At 38.7% G+C, this 15877-nt stretch overlaps 1 protein-coding gene across 4 annotated transcripts in view; it reads right to left on the reverse strand.

The window, feature by feature from the left end:
• Nucleotides 1–342: 342 nt before the first annotated feature.
• Nucleotides 343–15877, reverse strand: part of LOC104256407 (uncharacterized oxidoreductase ZK1290.5-like) — a 39574-nt gene continuing 24039 nt past the window's right edge. The window contains exons 5-8 of one of the 4 annotated variants that reach the window (XM_059822117.1): nucleotides 9640–9822; nucleotides 9043–9102; nucleotides 6697–6827; nucleotides 578–616 (exon numbers count right to left, since the gene is read on the reverse strand). In XM_059822117.1, coding sequence (XP_059678100.1) covers nucleotides 6732–6827; nucleotides 9043–9102; nucleotides 9640–9822 — 339 coding nt within the window. In that variant the 3' untranslated portion in view covers nucleotides 578–616; nucleotides 6697–6731. Of the gene's footprint in view, nucleotides 617–6696; nucleotides 6828–9042; nucleotides 9103–9639; nucleotides 9823–15877 lie in introns of all 4 variants that reach the window. The other 3 variants (XM_059822119.1, XM_059822118.1, XM_059822116.1) reach the window with 3 other exon arrangements.

Raw genomic sequence — 15877 nt, forward strand, 5'->3', positions numbered from 1 at the left:
GAATCCCCCAAAATTCTCATGACTAGAAGGAATATAAAAAACAGAGTGAAAAATCTGGTTCAGATTTCTGCTGCAATCCCAGAACAAATATTTCATACTTTGAATAATTTTTCAAGATTTACATGCATTGTAGCATGATCCTATCTGTGCCTTTAAGCAACTGATACTTTTCAAAATCTGTGAAAAAAACCCCAAACTAATTTGTTCAAATGGGTTAAAACAACACCTTAAATGAAGTACATGCAGGCAGAAGAAACTTAATTATAATATTGTGAGACAGCTCAACCTGTACTGGGAGAATATGTAAGAAAGCAACAAAGAAAAGAGTAAACTAAATGATTTTATTAATTTGTTAACATAACAGGAAATACAAGCCATTGATACTGGTTTTTTATTATTGATATTTATTAGGTACTGAGAACCCAAGAGAAAAATTTAGATTTATTGTTCAGTTTAAAATCAATTAATGTTTCAGTTGCATCACTTCTGCAGTATAGAACAATCTGCTTTTAAATTATCCTTTCCACAGTGGGTAGGTTAGATGAATTAATTTTCTGTTGATATTCATAGTGTTCAAAAACTCCATATCTTCTTCCCCCAGATTAAAATCAAAAACCTGTTTTGGAGGAAAAAAAAAAGTGATAAGAACATTGTAAAGACTAAAGCACATGTTTGTTTAGTATTAGCATTCTGTAATTTAGGTGGTCTGTTTTTAAGTTCTTAATATTGATAAATTTAATATTAATTAAATGGCCATTTTTGTTTTAAAAGGCTACTGTAAAAAGTTTGCTATGTTGATTTTTGTGAGAATTTGTACTTTATTTTTAGATCACTAAGCTGAACATTAGGAAAAGCTTAACTCCAAGTGGAAAGAATTGAAGTAGTTGAGAAAGTGACATGCAACTGGGTATCATTGCACCCAAAATCACAACACACTTTAAAATATCTAATAATGATATATGTTTTTTTAATATGTATTAAAATATAGCAGAAGTTCTACAGTAATGAAACCATATCATGCAGCATTAGAAAACTTTTTGAAGGTTCAATTTCTATTCCAGTGATACAGATCAGTGAACTGAAGTCCTACTGTACGTTTTCTGTTAGGGCAAACTAAAGACACTAATGAACATGATAACTGAACTTAACATGCTATTCTGAAGAAACAGAAGTCTTAGATGGAAAATCCGCAGTTATCTGGCAGATTACAGATATTACTTATCTGTAATATTGGGGGGGGGGGGAGCAGTAAAATAACCATTTCCTGAAAAAAACACCAAAACAAAACCACCTGTGATAGTTTTTCAGATTAACCGAAGGTACTTGTATCTGGTTTATAAGGCGTTCATGATAATCATGCAAATATCTCACAAACCATGGGATATAAAATAGCTGGTTGCTGTTTCATTAATATAAAGAGTCCATTAAATATATATTTTTCAACACCAGGGAATTGAATTTGTACCACAGTATACATATGACCTTGACGGCTATGCTTCAGATTAATCTACCACCACCTTTATACTGCACCCAAAGCAAGCGATTTACTGTAAATTCATCTTGGCAACATTATACTTATGGATATTCAATGGGATAAACCCAGGTCATGAGGAACCATTAGGAAAGAATGAATTCATAGAGAAAAGAAAAACAAAACAGAACAAAACAACCCAACAATCTCTGCTCTCCTTGTTATCAGGAAACTGTGAAAGTAATTGTGCACCACCACCATCCCCCCCCCCCCCCCCCCAAATTTCGCAGCCAAGTTATGAACTTAACACTAGTTCATTATACTGGAATTTTGAAGCCTCATCTATAAAGTCCTGGAAATTTATGTTGCTGGAGAAAAAAATAGAGGAATCATTAATAGGATGATAATGCTGCTAACCTACTCTTGAATTTCCTATTAGTAGTTCAGCTACAGAATGGTTCTCAAAGGGCACTGGCTAGCAAAGCCAGTATTAAGATCATAAATATTCCTCTTGGGCACAGCGATTGAGATCTGGTACAATGGATCTGTGCAAAGTTGCTTAGGGAAGCACATCCCATAACGTTGGCCATGCCTACAATGGTTTACAGAGTGATGTGAGTTATATTACTGGGAAGTAGTATCAGCGTCATTGATTTAAATTAATTTCAGGCTTTGTGCTTCCTTTTTTTTTTTTTGGGTAGTGACAACTTTTGGAGATAGTTCTCATGCTCTTGTCCCTTAGAAGTCATTACTATTCTATAATGTCGTGGCAATTGTAACTACTCCTGTGTGATGCTGCAGATGGATAAGCAGCCATTCATAAAGACAAATAGTAAGGCTGCATCATTTATATCATAAATATAACATAGGCTCACTACAAGGCAGTGTGAATACTTGATTTTTTCTTTCAAAAGTGCAGACATCTTAATGGAGGCTGCAAAAAGTGCCAAAAGATTAAGCACAGAAAAAGACTCCCAGCACAGCAACACGAAAAATTGCCAGAAGGTTGGCTTATCTGTTAATTTTACCCAATGCACTATAGTCAGAGATGAGGTTCAAAACTTTGGAAGGGGTGTGGCCATGTGGAAAGAGTTAGCTGCTTGGATTCAATTAGGTCAGCAAGAGCTACTCCACCCTCCTCCCCATTTTCAAAAAAACATGGCGTTAACATCTGCTTTCCTGTCAGAACAGTTCAGCACTCCTATTTTAAAAAGAAAATCAGCTGGTGTTAACCACCAAAAGAAGGGTGAATATTACACAGTCTGCTTGGCTTAGTGGACTTGTGAACTTACCAGTATTATGTTTTCTTTATTACACATGCCAGTCAGAAAAATAATGCCTTGAAAGTTATGTTGGGGGACTGGTGCGGTAGAAGCACTTCTGCAGCCTGATTAAAAAAAAAAATTCCTGAAGTGTGCACTTTACAAAACCATTTCCATTATTTTCCAATTAAACATTCTTAGGTGCCTTCATCTCCAGTAACATAAAAGATGAAATTCAGAAATAGGCAAGAAAAAGGAGAGAGGGAGCCACTCAGACAGGAAGGTACATGGCTGCACAGAAAGTGGCCTCACCCTTTCCACTGACTTTCAGTTTATTTTTTTTCCTTTCCTTATTTGTTTCAAGAGAATTCCCTTCCACTAAGAGTCACAGTGCTCCTGCAAAGGCAGCTGATTGCACTTATTTTAAATAATGGCTTATTTACCTAAGATACAATTTATCAGTGTTATCTCAACTAGAAAGGAGTGCCCAATCAGTCACTACCATAAATGACCTACATAATATGGAAGAAAAAGTGCCTTCAATTTTCAGGTGTATTCCCTGTTCCTACTGGCAATATCATGGGTTACACTGATAAAATGGATGCATTGCTGTATCTTAAAAATGGTCATTGTAGAGAGGTGATAAATTTTTCTCTCTAGAGAAAGCTTGTCTTATAGAAATATGGACAAGAGGAGGAATTTCAGCCCTGGGGAAGAATATGCATATAATTCCAAGAATTCACTTGAGGAATGAATTCTGAGGGTTTTGGTTTTTTTTTTTAATCTTAAAAAATGAGCACCTCCAGGCTAACTGACCAAAGAAGAAATAAAAAAATGGAGTTAAACTTCCTGATTTTGTATGTTCAGCACTTTTATATCCTTTTGGTCTTCTAGGTTCTGCTTCTATTACAGAACATCACTCCTCACCGCTACCCCTAAATCTCACTACTGCTCACTTTCCAATTTCTTATTAGTTGTCTTATTTCTTTATACCATGATCAAAGTTGTTGATACTTTAGAAATGTTCATTTAGATGAGGTGATGTGGACTTAATCTTCAGCAGCCTTTGCTTAAAAAGAAAACTATCTACCACATCTGTAATATCAATTTAGTTGTAGAGAAAAGCACAAAATATGAATCCACTGAGCCTGTCTTTCCCTCTGCAACCTGATCAAAAGTAAAAGAGGATTTGCTCAATGATTCTAAATTAACTACCAGTATAAAACTTGTGAATGCCATAGTCAAAGGAAGAGGGTCCCGTGATATATCCCAAACACACAGGAGATAACAGGGTTCTAGACTTTTGGGGCAATTACAGCTTCTAGCAAAAAACAATAGCTATTAATGATGCCACAATATGCAAAACTGCACACCACACCTGGGAGAAAGACAGCATGGGTCAGCTGAGTCCTGGCACTTAAAAAGCTTTTATTGCCTCAAATTACACTCGACTTTGTACATAGTTAAAATTAAACTCTTCCATACTTCTAAAGCCACTACCTGATAGCAAAGGAATTGCTAGGAAAGATTACCAAAAAAACCCTAACCCAACAGAAAAAAAGTCCTGAACCACCAATAATTAAGTCTGAAGGTAGTTAGGAAAGTAAGCATCAGATTAAAACTGTAACTTGCCACAATTGCTCCTTAAGAATGCTTTTTTAGTAATACTACTTCTATCTGATTATTCCTTTCACTACTTATTGTACTGCTGAGATACCATGATCTAGATCAGAGAAAACGGTGTCTTGACTTCCTAGCAAAAGCAGATACAGACATAAAAAACATTGTAAAATCTCTTTGACAGAGGGAACAATGAAATACATCAATGAATTAGGAAGCCATCCTCACTGTAGCCTAAAGCCATCTATGTGGGGCATTAGTAAGAAAATCTGGTTTAGTTCTGTTTAGCTCAGAACAGGGAGGTGATCAGTCAGAAATAACTGCAGAAAAAACAGAGCTGTCCTGACCAATATGGGACTTCGAGTCACATAACTAGTCATAACTGATACTGTTCTGGTAATACTGAAGCTAGAATTTGCTAGCATACATAAAGGTTTGGTTCACTTCGTATGCATCATTTGTGTTGGAAATAGTATGTTGATGTGATGTCTGCTTCTTTAGAGAGAACTAGAGGTAAAACACCAATTTCTCTTCCGTAGTTTCTGAAAAAGTCTTCACTGCCAAAAAGCCACACTGAGTGAATACTAGGTACATGATTCACTTCTAGTCCTCGTTTTATGAATTCAGATACACTGTGAAGCAAGGAGTCCCTCAACAGCACACTGACAGTTTTTTTTCATATTGCTAAGGTATTGTTCTATAAAGTGAGTTTTCAAAAGCAGGATTAGCTGATGACCACTGGTAGAAAGGTTTATTTTTGGGCAATCTTTCCAATTTTCACTTAGTCCTTGCCTTCATTTTCTCCAAAAGCTTAAAAAAGCCTACAAATTACCTTAATTTTATGATTAAGCCTTACTTTTTGGAACTATTGAACCCCTCATCACAACAGTTAAGCCAGGTACATAACTGTTCTTAGACACCTAAAGTGGCATTCCCAGATACTGGAGCACCCCAAACTGCAGGCCACACTTGAAACTCTAGAAAATAATTTTACTGTGGAGATTGTGTATCTTTCTTGGAACAATACATTGTACAGGTATTAGTGAGCACAGCATTTCATACAATAACTTGTATTTTAAAATAATAAATAATACATTAATGATTCCAGAGGCAAATCTAGACCGATTTTCGTGGAAATGTTTACCAGGAAAAAACAGCCAATTATTCTGAGGAGCTGTTATCAAAAAGGTAAGTGTCTGTATTTTAGCCAAGCTGTATTGAAGCTCTGCTTTGAGGACAAACAATACAGGCTAGAATATGTGATTGCTGTAAGTCACTTCTTGATAAAAAACTAAGGAGCTTTGTTTTACGACATGACTAAAGCAGAAAAGCACTGGGAAAACTGCCTCAGGAAGTCCACACAGAATATAAATCATAGTCAGATTTTCCATACTTTTCTAGACACAGGAACTCCTAAAATATCAATGTGACTTGAAGTTGAATACTCAGACAATAAAAGACTCTGTGGACACTTTTCTCAAAACAGATCTGTAAATCTACATCTATCTATCTCTATAAGTATTTTATAAGAAAATCTGAGGAACAGTATAGTCTCTAATGAGATTTCCTGGACAAATCCAAAATGAAAGCTAAACTAATTCTCACTAAAAGCTACACAAAACTCACCAGAATTTCCAGTAAGAGAAAAAAAGCAGTAATAACAATGATACCTCTTTGGCTCTTAGAGCTTGCTGCTGAACTTTTAGCTATGCAGATAGTTTATTTGTACATGGACTTCTCTGTAAAGATTACTACTTTGTTATACCTACAGGCTAGGAAATAATATGCATAGAACTCTCTGGGTTAATGCCATTATTATGCAATAATACGCATAAAATTTTTTGGTGATGCTCAGATACTGCTTATTACGATGAGATTATATTTTTGATGGAAATTTGCAGTACATTTTAAAGTATAAATACTGTAATAACAGTGGTATTAACATATATTTTTCCACCCAGCTTTTTCTTCTTGATACATTGTATCCCTCTAACAAAGTACTTGAAAAATTATTTCGTACTTAACACCTGTGTTGTACCCTAGTGGGTAGCATTTTTTCTTACATTTTTAAAGAAGGGCTGTCTCCTCATGGTCTTTGATTAAATAGCCTGATGCAGGGTCAATGGCATAAATAGGAGGCTTTGCATGGGCTTCAGTGAACTATGGATCAGGATTTGAGACTGAAATGTAAGATCTCAGTACAAAAGTGCTACCCTCAAAAATATGTTGTCTGTTATCTATGTTAAGGATTTCAAATCAGTTATCATTAATAGCAAATATTAATCTTATGTTTATATTCTTACTGTAACCTTCCCTAAATTTAAGTTACAGGGTGTGACTCACTGATAACTGACCGAGGAGAAAGCTCAAACCTTCATTCACACAATAAGGCTTGGGTCCCAGGAAACATGTCTCCCATCATGCATTCCATTCAGAATTTCAACATCGTCTTCTGCTATTGTAAAATCAAACACCTATAGGAATGCACATATAGTTAACATCATGAACATAGACAGAATTAGGACTGTTTCCATTATTTAAACTGACCAAGATTCATTTAAATGTGAGGGAGAATTTTTCTGTATTTTTACTTCTGGAAATTCTCCTTATATTTTGTCATAGACAAATATTCCATTAAGCTCACAGGTTCCACTGGGTCCTTTGCTCCTTTTGTGACTCATTTTAATTTGTAGACTCTGTTAAGATGGTTTTGTAGCACTCTGGCCTCAGGCAAGGGTCCAAGACAACAGTAGTATCAAAGCTGGTTTTGACAGTGTTCTATATGTAGATATAGATGCCAGATGTATATGAATACCCTGACCACAATCCCTCTGGAAACCTGAGTTCAGTATTTCACTTATATCCCAATGTTCCGTTTAGAGTGTTACAGTTCTTTCTCTCAGAACTTTATCCAAAGAGAATTATTAGAAGGTATCATGACATTCACAGAGCTTTCAAACCAAAGGCTATATCTATCTTTTCTATGCGTACTTAGACAAAACACTCACGGATCAGCTAATACAGAAACAGATACAGTACTATAGTGCCTCAGAACTAACTTGAACTTGAAAGCAACCACCTGTCTTCATGCATAGGTTCTTACAGCCACTGACTTCTCCTGTGGTGAGACCTACAACAGGAATGACTGTGTCAGTGTTTTCTTAGCAGGTGTCTTATTCAGACATTATCACTTCAGAACTGAAGTTGCTTTAAATTGGTCTGTTGTCTTTGTCAGAGCTCCTCCATACTCAATAAAAAGATCCTGTGGAGCCTGAACTGCTGCCAAATGAGCTCCTCCCATCCTGCATTATCCAGCGATCACTGTCTGCTGGAATGACCCCTGTAGTCAAACCTCAGTGCTCAAGCTTTTTAAACCTAAACCAGGGACCAGTCACAGAACCAGAAATACTATATATTATATACTAAGGGCTTAATGAGGTCCATGCTTTCACCAGCTTGACTAGAAGTGGTAGAGACTCAGGCCAACACACTGCATGGGGCGAAAAAAAAAAGGGAAATGTGATAAACAACATCTGATAACTGTGCCAGTTCTCCCCTCTTCCTTTCCATCCTAAGTGTTTCAAGTTTTGCTGCAATGCATTCCCTCAGTTGTGCGAAATAAATTGGTGGGGCCATAGAGTAAACTCTAAAAACCAGAATTAATCTGGATTTAAAATAAATAAAATAAAACCAGAATTAATCTGGATTTAAAATAAATAAAATAAAAAGAATAAGGAAGGATTTTTAACTTGGTTTTGTTCTCTGATCTGGTTCACAAACATCTGTGCTTGTACCACAGAAGGCAATGTACATGTCAGAATAAATAGTCAAGGCAGGAGCTATATAAACAGGCATAGCCACCAGGAGAAATCCTCATTACACGTACATTGATTTATACCTACACACACACAGAGTGATTTAACTAGCAGACAGAAGTTTCCTATCTTCTTGCAAAGTTTATTCCTGATTTGCCAAACAGTTCATACCCCTATGATATGTTTGGAAGTAACAATACGGTTGTTGTGGTTTCCCCTCTCCTCCCCCCAAAGAAAGCACACTTTCAGATTGGAGAAATGGAGAGAAAATGAAGTAATGAATTAAAAACATTTGGTATGAAAAGGAAATTAGAAAAGGGTGGGGGGAATCATGCTGGCAATCCTCATTCATTCCCCACTTTTCTTTTACCATCTCCTTTATGCTGGGACCTTCTCTGCAAGTCAAGTAGAAGCAAGAAGGTAGGGGAAGAGCCAGCTCTGGCAGGACCGTGATTTCCTTAGAAGGGATATCCCCAAGAGAGTTTTACAGCTTTCATACAGTGTTATGCATAGCATACAAACTCCTGCCATTTGACCTATATGCCTGTCACAAAGAGGAACTAACCATAACCAGATTAGGATGTTCTACAATTAGCCAAGTAATAAATAAAAATATTAATAATAAAAATCAGCTATAAAAGGTCTTTCTATGGATATCTTTTTAAAACACAGGCATTAGCTCTCCAGTTGATTTCTGACGTTTGTGAATTATAGTTTTCTACTATATTGTAGTAGTTTTATGGTACTATAATTTGCCAATTTTAACTGAGTTGCCCCAATATAAAACTGGTATAGCAAAATTGGCAGGCAAACCAAAGTATTAAAAACAGCAATTCGGACGTTAGTCAGACTTGAGCGGATAACCAAAACTTACCTTGCAGTTTTCCTGTATCCTTTCTGCTTTTGTGGACTTCGGAATAGTGACAATCCCATTCTGAAAAACATAATGCTTCTCATCATTAAAATTTACATAGTTTCAAAGAAAGTAATCTCTCTTCAAAACATTTCAAGACATTCCTCATGTCTTCTCAGGTTTTCATTTCATTTTTCAGAGAACACTAACATTTCTATATGCTATTTTTAATTGCAGTTATATACACTGCATTAAATTCCAACACAGATTATGTGGTTTATGTCAACTTAATACACTGTTTCACTGCTTAGTACTTCGTATTGAGTGACAGAAATGGAATGATGCCCCATGCTGCTTGCAACATTTAGTTTGAAAACATCTCTTTTATTGGTGGTTCTTTTCATTCTCTACAATTGGATTATTTGCATATTTAAAATACTGCCATGCTTTGTGCACTACATTCCAAATTTCCAGTACAGCACAGTTAGTTCATGTGATACCAACATACTGAAGGCAGAAATACTTTTGGTGTAAATTCTGGTTTGATGAACAAAACCCAAACTATTTACATTTTTTTCCTGAGAGAGGAGACACATTTTTATTACCACCGTCCATTACCTGTATACTCCAGCGTATGCAAATCTGTGCTGGAGTTCTGCCATATTTCTTTGCCAGCTGAATGATACTAGGATGAGTGAGTGCTTCACCTTTGGCTAAAGGACAGTAGCCTTCAAAAACAATATCTCTGCTCCTACAGTAATCGACCAGCTCCTGAGGTCTTTGGAAAGGGTGGTATTCAACCTTAGATAAATAGAAATAAACTCTTAGTAAAAACCTTGAGGGTACATTTAGTAGAAAACATCATTGATAAATGAAAATATGTTTTCTCTCGTTTTAAAAATACAACATGAGTGAAATCACTGCTTCTGGGAGAGAGATCTTAGTTATCAGTTTTAAAAGACATGTGAAGGATATTAATCAACGAGCATTTTCCCATTAATTGGCACAATAGTTTACTATGTATTTTATGCTTCCCCCAAAAGTAAGGTGCATGGAGCAGTTATCTGCTCTACCTGCAGTTGGACTTGCACTCTCATTCTGCTCTGTGTTTGACAAATACATGCAAATGCATAGTGGAAGTCAGCATCAGGTAATTTTTATTGGTGATTTGAGACTACCTTCTCTGCCCCAAATCTACTTCCTTTCCTGTTTCTTTACTAATGATCTTTGAGTTGCACAGGCAAGGGGAGGGGGCTGGGCAGAGACTGGGTTTGCAAGAGACCAACCAGAACAATTTGCTTTGGATGAGAGCCTGACCTCGGAAGCAAAGCCTATTGGCATGGATTGTACATGGAAAATCCCGTATTCTGTGTGTGATGTCACCAACAGCTTGTGCAGGGAAGCACTCATGCTGTGGAACGAAGTGTGAAGGAGACCCTTTGTAGGAAGGAAGATCACAAATTGCCAAGAACTAGTTAAAAGAGGAAAAGTAACAAGCTACAGAGACATAGCTGTTGGAAGCAAAAGGAAACAGAAGTTATTGGAAAGTAAGGATCTCAGAAGAGCCACATATTCTGGCATGTAGCAAAAGCCAAAAGAGAACCTCTGTAATATTCCTATGTTATTTAAATAAGGATTTTATGGTTTATACATTGTAAGAAGCATACCTTCCTCTGCATTCAGATGAAAATGTGTAGTGTTTTCTTTTATAAAATAACATGATCATGTGATGTATTTTTGTGACTGGCCGTCACCATTGTTCCAGTGATCTAACTCTTGCACATTTTGAAGAAAAATACTCTTCTGAACAATTACCTCAACACATGGAATCTGGAAAATTTCTTCTGCCACAAAGAGGACTAATGAACATTTCCTGTTTCTCATCTTTAGTACATGTTGTCTTTTCAGACAACAATAGCCAGGAACAATGGGCTGGCAGTCATTCAATACGTGCTAAGAAAAAACTGTGCCCCTCGAAGGCTGGGCTGAGTCAGCCTAAAGCTGCTATGATCTAAATTGCTAGGTGGACTCGGGAACAAGGTTCAAGCAGCAGACACATCCATGTCTTCTGCCTTTGATGTTTCTTGACCTTTGAGTAGCCTTTGTATTTCATGTTTATATGTGTAAGACCAGTGTTTAGGTCATACAGTTATTCACTTGTTTGCACCTGAGCTGACTAGAAAATATTCTCATTGTTTTTACGCAAAACTATTAGTGAAAAAAGAAAGAACAAGCAGGGTGTATTACTCAATTATTACAACAGTAATAAGCAATTTTAGTAGATGTTCTTTACGCTAAGTGTAACAAATAACATAGCCTAGAAAATATGAAATAAAGAATGATGTATTTAGGATCAAATGCTGAAAAATCTGCAGTACCCCTATGGCCTCAGGTGACTTACTCAGCATTTATTACTAATATAACTGCGAGCAGAACTTACCTGCTGGTCTAATAAGATTTCTAGGCAGCACAGTTCCAGGTTACGCCAGAAATATTTAAGGTAAGAACAGCACACTGAGATGTCACCTGCCTGCTTCACAAGCAGAATACACAGCAACAACTACTTCCCACCTGGGAAGATTATACTTTGTGCCTTTTACCGTATCAAGAGACACCCAAACTTTGCAAACTGAATTTTGGCAAATGCAGTTGCGTGTTGGTACCAGCAAGTATTTTTCTTCTTAAATATATTGCTAAAATAATAAAATGCATAAAATAAGCACTTTTGAATTTATTTTGCTTGTGAAAACTTTCTGGAAGGTTCTAGCAGCATCTGAATGCAAGGGACTAGCATCCTGAGCTAGAAGAGGCATAGGGTGAGTGGCCAGCATGTGCTTCCCCTCAAAATAATAATTCCTACTTCCTAGCTTGCCCCACCCTTGCTATTTCAGTCACCAAACTTTTCTCAGGGGAGGGCTGTCTGTCATATAATGGCAGAGGAAGATCTCGATCTTTTCTGGCACTCTACCCCGAGTGATTTGTGTGTAAAAACTGGCATTTGTTTAATAAAACAGTTTGCAGTTCACATTACAGAACTCTTCACAGCTGCTACTTGGTCAGCCACAGGGGAACTCCAAGTAAGCGCTGTTTTTTACAACAGTCATAGCGCAATGGGGAAAAGTTCAGCCTAATAAGAATCCTGACAGATGGGCGTAGAAGGTCATAGTTCGGATGATGGTACACAAAAACCTTACTTTTTCCACCCTGTTGCGACTTCTTTTCACCTGGTAAAAGTTTCCCTTGCATCTGGACTTCAGTCAGTTTCTCAATGGGAATGCACAGTTGTACAATTATTTCTCTTTATTGAACTGAAATATAAGCCTAGAAAGGTTTTCTCTATAGAGGAACCGTTCAGGTGAATTTATGTACAAAGGGGTCATTTCCTAATGCCCCAAAATACTAAAATGCATTTCTACCTTGTACAAATTTACATAATAGAGCTCAATATTAATGGCAATATTAACAACATTACTAAATCTCTCTGAGGTCATTACACAGTAATTTACACTTCTATAAAAGTAGAAAAAATAATGATGAGCATTCCTATATTAACTTCCTGACACAGCTGGTAAGGGGGAGGTGCCCTGCTTGACCTGCTGTTCACGAACAGAGAAGGACTGGTGGAAGAAGTGAAGGTCGGAGGCTGTCTTAGGCTTAGCAACCATGAAATGAAAAAATTCTCAATTCTCGGCCAAGTAAGGAGGGGGGTCAGCAATACCACTACAATGGACTCCCGGAGGGCAGACTTCGGCCTGTTCAGGACACTGGTTGAGAGGGTCCCTTGGGAGACGGTCCTGAAGGGTAAAGGGGTCCAGGAAGGCTGGACATTTTTCAGGAAGGAAATCTTAAATGCGCAGGAGCAGGCAGTCCCCGTGTGCTGTAAGAAGAGCCGGCGGGGAAGACGACCAGCCTGGCTGAACAAGGAGCTTTTGCTGAGGCTCGGGGAAAAAAAGGAGAGTTTATCACCTTTGGAAGAAGGGGCAGGCAACTGAAGAAGAATACAAGGACCTCGTTAGGTCATGCAGACAGGGAATTAGAAAGGCAAAAGCCCAGCTAGAGCTCAGTCTGGCCACGGTCATAAGGGATAACAAAAAATGCTTCTATAAATACATTAACAACGAAGAGAGCCAAGGAGAATCTCCATCCTTTACTGGATGCGGGAGGGAACATCATCACCAAGGATGAGGAAAAGGCTGAGGTACTTAATGCCTTCTTTGCCTCAGTCTTCAGTAGCCAGACCGGGTATCCTCAGGGTATTCAACTCCCTGAGCTGGAAGACAAGGATGGAGAGCAAAATAAACTCCCCGTGATCCAGGAGGAAGCAGTTAACAACCTGCTCTGCCACCTGGACACTCACAAGTCCATGGGGCCTGATGGCATCCACCCAAGGGTGCTGAGGGAGCTGGCGGAGGAGCTTGCCAAGCCATTCTCCATCATTTACCAACAGTCCTGGTTAACAGGGGAGGTCCCGGATGACTGGAGGCTTTCCAACGTGGCGCCCATCTACACGAGGGGCCGGAAGGAGAATCCGGGGAACTATAGGCCTATCAGCCTGACCTCGGTGCCGGAGAGGATTATGGAGAGGTTCATCTTGAGGGTGCTCGCAGGGCATGTGCAGGACAATGAAGGGATCAGGCCCAGCCAGCACGGGTTCAGGAAAGGCAGGTCCTGCTTGACCAACCTGATCTCCTCCTATGACCAGGTGACCTGCCTAGTGGATGAGGGAAAGGCTGTGGATGTTGTCTACCTGGACTTTAGTAAAGCCTTCGACACTGTCTCCCACAGTATTCTCCTGGAGAAGCTGCCGAATCGTGGCTTAGACAGGTGCACTCTTCGCTGGGTAAAAAACTGGCTGGACGGCCGAGCCCAGAGAGTCGTGGTGAATGGAGTCAAATCCAGTTGGCGGCCGGTCACAAGCAGAGTCCCACAGGGCTCAGTTTTGGGAACGGTCTTGTTTTAATATATTTATCGATGATCTGGATGAGGGGATGGAGTGCACCCTCAGCAAGTTTGCAGACGACACCAAGTTGGATGGGAGTGTTGATCTGCTCGAGGGTAGGAAGGCTCTGCAGAGGGATCTGGACAGGCTGGATCGATGGGCTGAGGCCAATTGTATGAGGTTCAACAAGGCCAAGTGCCAGGTCCTGCACCTGGGTCACAACAACCCCATGCAACGCTACAGGCTTGGGGACGAGTGGCTGGAAAGCTGCCCCGCAGAAAAGGACCTGGGGGTGTTGATTGACAGATGGCTGACTATGAGCCAGCAGTGTGCCCAGGTGGCCAAGAAGGCCAACGGCATCCTGGCCTGTATCAGAAATAGTGTGGCCAGCAGGAGCAGGGAGGTGATCGTGCCCCTGTACTCGGTACTGGTGAGGCCGCACCTCGAATACTGCGTTCAGTTTTGGGCCCCTCACTACAAGAAGGACATTGAGGTGCTGGAGCGTGTCCAGAGAAGGGCGACGAAGCTGGTGAGGGGTCTGGAGCACAAGCCTTATGAGGAGCAGCTGAGGGGACTGGGGTTGTTCAGTCTGGAGAAGAGGAGACTGAGGGGAGACCTCATCGCTCTCTACAACTACCTGAAAGGGGGTTGCAGAGATGTGGGTGTTGGTCTCTTCTCCCAAGTGACTAGTGATAGAATGAGAGGAAATGGCCTCAAGTTGTGCCAGGGGAGGTTTAGACTGGATATTAGGAAAAATTTTTTTACTGAGAGAGGGGTGAGACACTGGAACAGGCTGCCCGGGGAAGTGGTGGAGTCACCATCACTGGAGGTGTTCAAGGAACGTGTGGACATGGCATTGTGGGACATGGTTTAATGGGCATGGTGGTGGTGGTTGATGGTTGGACTTGATCTTACAGGTCTTTTCCAACCTGAATCTGTGTGATTCTGTGATACATGGAAATCAGAGAGGAACAGTTTATATTTGGGTTCAGTGTACCACTTTATTAAATGAAACATATATTAATTAAATTCTTATAAAATGTTATTTTTTTCCCTAATGAGTGACAGGCATAAGAACGTTCAAAGAGAATTCAAAGACTTCCTTGAGTATAAATCCAAACTTACTACTGCCAAGTCAATTACAAACTCTGGAATACAAAGCTGTAACTTCTAGGTTATAGGTTTCATTCTACATGATGCTAGAATAAAATATTTATCATAATTTTACACAGTGTTTAACAGTATTTTTAAGAATAGATTGTAATTTTAAAAGGTGCTTGCTTACTACTAAATACCTTAACAATACTATATTCTTGAAAAGACAGGCCTTTCCTACTTCTTTGAAAGCCATGATATTGTTTTTCCAAGGAACCAAGAAGAGAGGCAGTACTTAAAACTTGGTTTGTAAAATAGAAGCATTGCTTACTACCTGGTTTGCAGACACTATAGAAGTCTAATAAAGAACCTCCTTTCTCCTGCCTTCCTATTTCTTTCTCTTCACAGAAAAAATAAACTTCCAATTTTAACATCATAAGAACCATTGGAATTTTAAGAACACCCTAAATTCTGTGTGCAAATTTAACACAGCTAAGAGAGAAGTGATTTTAAATATTTAGACTTTGTATACAATTATTATTTGCAAATGTTTTGTATTTAGAAATAAGTTCATTGAAAGAGTAAGCTATTTTATGCATAAATATAGCAAAGATATTTTGTATTATAAATTCTGGACAGTGAAATAAGAATTCGGTATAGCACTTCCATTCCCAATTTAAATTTAGGAATTCATTAGTTATTTGATAATGCTTACATAATCTCACCATCAGACTCAGCCAATTCTCCAACACTAAGCAAGAAACAAAATAAATACTCTTTTGAGGATAACCTGAACTATAAGATTCAGTTTATAAGATTCCT

The sequence above is a fragment of the Gavia stellata genome, chromosome 10 (genome assembly GCF_030936135.1).
Source record: "Gavia stellata isolate bGavSte3 chromosome 10, bGavSte3.hap2, whole genome shotgun sequence".
Lineage (NCBI taxonomy): Eukaryota > Metazoa > Chordata > Aves > Gaviiformes > Gaviidae > Gavia > Gavia stellata.